The sequence below is a fragment of the Lathyrus oleraceus genome, chromosome 2 (assembly GCF_024323335.1).
Source record: "Lathyrus oleraceus cultivar Zhongwan6 chromosome 2, CAAS_Psat_ZW6_1.0, whole genome shotgun sequence".
NCBI lineage: Eukaryota > Viridiplantae > Streptophyta > Magnoliopsida > Fabales > Fabaceae > Lathyrus > Lathyrus oleraceus.
In genome coordinates, this window is record NC_066580.1 from 302,234,814 (window position 1) to 302,240,899 (window position 6,086).

The window sequence follows — 6,086 nt, forward strand, 5'->3', positions numbered from 1 at the left end:
CCCTTGTTGGAGTTGATTCTCTGCATTGGTTTTAGCTTTCATTTTGTTGAGTCATGTCATTTTTAGTGCCCTATGGCCTGTGCTCAGTGCCTTTTAGACATTTTATTTGATATGCCATTTTTCAGTCATTAGATCATTACGGCTTAGAATTTAGAGTATAAACATGCTTGATGAGATATTTACATTAACATTCACATAAAACAAGGAGGGAAAATTTTACAATTTTCATTTCAGTTACATTCCACTTAAATCTCAATTTCGATTCAACTAACTTTTGAATTTCTAAACTAACTGAATTTACAATGGAATTTAATTTCAAAACAGAATTTGAGTTAAACATTTCACTCACCAAATCCACCTCTAACAGATTTTATAACTTCTCATAACAGATCCTAACTAACTAATAACCTCTAACAGAAACAAAATTGCTGCACAGTTTCTGTTATGAACTTCTTAGCTAATTAAGTGTTAGGAAATTAATTAGTTGAATGTGTTATTACTTATTAGTAATGTCAGCTGTGAACTATTGTTGAAAGTCTAATAGTTTGCTTCTGTTAATGTTAATGTTGAGTTGTTATGACTTAAATGAAACCATGATATGCTTTTATTGTGGACTGCTATTAGCGAACTGTTTGGTGATTACTGAATTTCTGTTAGGATGGAGTTAAGTTTCTGTTAGATTTCTTACTTGAGTTAAGTCTGCTATCAGTTAGTAGGTTGTTTTGAATTCTGTTATGACTGTTAATGTTTGTTAAATTTCGGTTAAGTGAAAATTGTGAGAGTTAATTAGTTAGGAAAACAGAATTGAAAAATGACTATAACCTCACTCTCTCATAACTTTGTGGCTTATGGCCAGTCCAGTTAATCTTCCAAATAAGTACATCTTACAATTAGTCGGTGAGAACCACTTTTTGAGTTTGGCCTCCATTGTTACAATAAGTGGTAACAACAAGCTCATATTCTTGATCAAGCTTGACATCAACAAGATCCACCAACTCTTGTTGTTCTTTCTCATTCACAGGATCATTACTTCTATTAACAGGTAAGAACTCATAGTAGCACATGGTAGGGATAAGGGTATAAGACACATGACATGGTTTACAAAGAGGATTAAGGTTAACACCGAAGAAACCTTCACTAGCAGCATAAATGTTAGATACAAGTGGAAGACCATTACAATAGTAATCCAAAGTAGGAATATACTGTGACATTGATCCTGTCACAGTAACATCAACATACTTAGTATTAGGCCACAACCTAGTAATAATACCTTGCCAAGAACCCTTGCTACACTCACTCTGAATAAAATCAACAAGATTTTTGTCAGATTTAAGAATTTTCATAACAGCCTCTCTCACTGAAATGTCAGTGATGAGAGGATTAATTGTTCCTGTTCTTATATCATCGCAGAGAAGTGACCAATTTTTCTCGAGGAACCGAACAGCGTGAATGAGACTTGTAGCGAAAACAGCACCGACACGAAGGACCTCGTTGTTTTGACAAAGACCACATAGAAGTTGTGAATACATACTTTGGTATGAGTCAAGACAGAGAACAGTTTCATTTGGACTTGTGAATGGATTGTAAGATCTGTTTAAAAAATGAGAACTTTTGTAAAATCTTGTGAGGGCTGCACTAGTTTTAATGCCTCCTGGTGTTTTAGATTCATTTCTTGTAAACATTAGGTACATTCCTTTTCCTTTATCTAGGTCAGGAACAAATTGATTCATTATTGGCATTAATAGTCTAAATATCAAATATCTTCTTCCAAAATCTTCTTCAATTGCTGGCATCATCTTTCTCTCACCACCAGATGTTCCTGAGCTGAAATACCCAAAAAGAAACCAAAACAAGCCAATTAATATTAATAGGATTGAGTTTTTCAACTAAAACAAGAATAAAATTCCAAATGAAAAAATAGACTCCATCTTTTAAAGAACTGTGGTGACATCTTTTAAATTAGACTCCATCTTTTAAATTTTTTTAATTAAAAGTAGTTAGGCTCACTGTACATAATAATTAGGCAAATGTTGTTTTTCTGATATTGTTGACATGGACATAGATGATGTTTTGGTATAGGAAAGGGAAAGTGTATTGGTGTAGGAGCCAAACACATGTTTCGATTATTAGGAAGTTACCTTCTAATGATATACATGGTGGAATTTTATGCATCTATTTTACTCTTGCATGACATCTTTACTGGTCGAGCTCTATGAAACAGCCTGGCTCGAATGGATCGTAATCTGTTCCCGGCATAGGGACAGGTGGCTACTTCTCATATTAGTTATTATGAAGTAGAAGATGGGGAACATCATTAATCTATTTGCCTAAAAAATGTTTTTTTTCTACTTAATCATTTCTGATCATAATCTAATTTTATATGAATGAGGTAGAGAAATTTGCTTATATGAGGTGGTTCTTATAAAAAATAGCTTACAGGTCATATGAATATTCTAATTTAATGTTAGAAAACACAACTTTCTGAATTTGTTACTGCTCTTGGTTAAGAACCTTTCTTGATGTTTCATTTAGTTGCATTTCTACTTTCCTCAACAAACAAGGAGAACTGTACCGAAAACATTTTACATTCATATTTACACATAAATACATAAACCTCAAATACATGCCATCACATAGATATATATATGTAACCTTTTATCTTGACAAATTATTGTAATATCTAATCCCTTGGAATGCATGTATTCTATTCTCTCCTAATACCCATTAGGAAGTTATCTGATTTTCTCCTAATACCCATTAGGAACTTATCAGCCATTCATTTTTGTCTAATATATGTTTTAATTTTCAGTGGTTGACGAGTTAATTGTTTGCCTTATAGAAAATGGATCGTACTTGGATGTACGATAGAGTATATTCCAATAGACACGGATTGAAAGAAGAGTATGTTCGCGGGGTTAAAGACTTCGTAAAGAGGGCTTTGAAACAACCTATTTGTAAATCTGAGGGAGGGATAAGGTGTCCGTGTATAAATTGCAAGTGTCTCAAGATAAGAACACCAACTAATGTTAGACTTCACTTGTATCGAGATGGATTTCAACCAGACTATTGGATTTGGACTCAACATGGAGAAGTAGAGCTCAATGTTAATACAAGGAATGATTCAAATAGTAGTGAGCATGTGCATCATGATGACCAAATTGAGGCAATGAATCAGATGGTGTATGATGCTTTTAGGCCTTATGGAGTATTCTCTCACGTGAATGATAACATAGAAGTTGAGGAATATACGGAGGATGAGTTTCCCAACGAAGATGCCAAACGATTTTATGACAAGTTGATATCTTTCAACAAGCCCATTTATGAGGGAGCTACCCAATCAATATTATCAATATCTACTCAACTTCTTGAAATTAGGTCTAATTGGCATGTACCACAAAAAGGTTTAGATTTTGTTGCACAAATGCTTAAAAGTGTATGTCCAGTTCAAAAATGCTTGCCCGATAACTATTACCAAGCAACACAGTTGGTATCTAAGTTAGGGCTAAAGGTTGAGAAAATTGATTGTTGTAAGAATGGTTGTATGTTATATTACAAGGATGATAGCAATCTATCAGAGTGCAAATTTTGTAATGCTCCTAGGTTCATTCCTCGCAAGACTGGCATGGGAAAGTACAAAGATATCCCAGTGAAGAGAATGTTCTACTTCCCAATCATTCCCAGATTACAAAGATTGTATGCATCAACTGAGTCGGCAAGTGAAATGAGATGGCATCACATGAACAAAAATAGTTCCAACATCCTTCGCCACCCGTCAGATGGAAAAGCATGGAAACATTTTGATAGTGTATATCCTGACTTTTCTAGGGAACCCAGAAATGTAAGGTTGGGTCTGTGTTCAGATGGTTTTACTCCTTACATTCAAGCGTCTGCTTCTCCATACTCATGTTGGCCAATAATAGTTACTCCGTATAATCTCCCCCCTGAAATGTGCATGACCAAACCATACTTGTTTTTGGCATGCCTCATACCCGGACCTAAAAACCCTAAATTAAAGATAGATGTCTACTTGCAACCATTGATTGATGATCTACATCGATTGTGGTCCAATGGAATATTGACCTATGATATATCTACAAAACAAAACTTCATCATGAAAGCCTGCTTGATGTGGACAATTAATGATTTTCCAGCCTATGGTATGTTATCTGGATGGGGAACACAAGGTAAATTGGCATGCCCTCATTGTATGGAACACACTGATGCTTTCACCTTGAAAAGTGGCCATAAGAATTCCTGGTTTGACTGTCATCGTCGTTTCTTGCCATCTAATCACTCCTTCAGAAGGAGTAAAAGAAGTTTCCTAAAAAATAGGGTTGTGACCAATGAGCCACCTCCCATTTCCACAGGGAAAGATATATGGGCGGTAATAAGTAATTTTCCAAAAGTTACTGAAATTGGATGGGAGGCGAAATGGAAAGAATTCGAAGGGTATGGAGTGGATCACAATTGGAAAAAGCGAAGTATTTTTTGGGATCTCCCATATTGGAAGGATAATTTGTTAAGGCATAACCTCGATGTGATGCACATAGAAAAAAACGTCTTCGATAATATATTTAATACTGTCATGAATGTTAAGGATAAAACAAAGGATAATGAAAAGGCAAGAGAAGACTTGGCTAAATTATGCTTTCGCGGGGACTTGGAGCTCCAACCCTTAGAAAACGGAAAGAATGGTAAACCAAAGGCTAGTTACACTCTAACCAAATCTGAAGCCAAGTTGGTTTGTAAATGGCTTAAGGAATTGAGAATGCCAGATGGCTATGCTTCAAACCTCAGTAGGTGTGCGAATGTAGAAAAGGGTACGGTGCATGGGATGAAGAGCCATGATTGTCATGTTTTCATGGAATGTTTACTCCCAATTGCATTCCATTCATTGCCAGATTTGGTTTGGAAACCATTAACTGAGCTAAGTCGATTCTTTAAAGATCTTTGTTGCAATACATTGAGGATGGACGACTTAATTAAGTTGGATGAGAATATTCCAATTATCATATGCAAGTTGGAAAGGATTTTTCCACCAGGTTTCTTTGACTCAATGGAGCATCTTCCAATCCATCTTGCCAAAGAAGCAATTCTAGGTGGTCCAGTACAGTACCGATGGATGTATCCATTCGAAAGGTAATTGTTGTGGTTGATTTTATTAAGTTATTGCATGTTTATCATAAATTAATAAACGTGGAATGATTGAATGTGCAGATTTATGGGAGTCTCAAAGAGGGCAGTGACAAATAAGGCTAGAGTTGAAGGTTCCATATGCAGTGATTATATACATCGCGAGACAAATTACTTTTGCTCTCATTATTTCAACTCTTTCCGTTTGTTGCCAACCATAAATCTTAGTAACAAACCTCATTTAGACAATGATGACATTCTACCTACAATGTCCATTCTACAAAGTGGCGGTCGACCAAGTGGGAAGTCACGAAAATATTTCTATCTGATAAGGAATGGAAGTCTTCACATGTGCATGTCTTGATAAATTGTGATGAGGTTAAACCATATCTTGAGTAAGTGTGCATCATAATATATTCAATCAAATTATTGATGCATATCATAATAGATATTTACTTATGAATCGTGTGATTTATTTCAGCATATTCTTAGAGAACCACTCTCTAGATATAGAAGATTCATCTGGGCGCATACATATAGAGTTTCCCATATGGCTGAAGAAATATGTAAATGAGGAGACAAATGGAGTTACTAACCAAGATATAATTGCCTTGTCTCGCAGTCCTGCATCAATGGCCATATCATGGAACATGTATTTTATCAATGGGTACAAGTTTCATACTGAAGAATGGAGCAAAGGTAGAAAAACTAGCAATTGTGGTGTGCACGTGAAAGGTCTTGCAGAAGGAGGAAATACTGATTTTTATGGAATAATCAAACATATCTTTGAGCTAGATTACTTTGGTCTGAAGCATAAGATTCCAGTTTTTTATTGTGAATGGTTTGATCCAACAAGGAATACGGGCACAAAGGTTCACCCACAATATAAAACTGTGGATATTAAGATGGATAAACGTTATCGTCCTTATGATCCTTTCATCCTTGCGCAAAAT

General features: G+C 35.4%; 1 protein-coding gene across 1 annotated transcript; it reads right to left on the reverse strand.

The window, feature by feature from the left end:
* Positions 1–890: 890 nt before the first annotated feature.
* Positions 891–2,155, reverse strand: LOC127122977 (indole-3-acetic acid-amido synthetase GH3.6). Its single transcript, XM_051053249.1, has 2 exons — positions 2,139–2,155; positions 891–1,824 (listed from the first exon to the last, which is right to left on the reverse strand). The coding sequence occupies exons 1-2, from the start codon at positions 2,153–2,155 to the stop codon at positions 891–893; spliced, it is 951 nt and encodes a 316-aa protein (XP_050909206.1).
* Between the last annotated feature and the right edge of the window lie 3,931 nt (positions 2,156–6,086).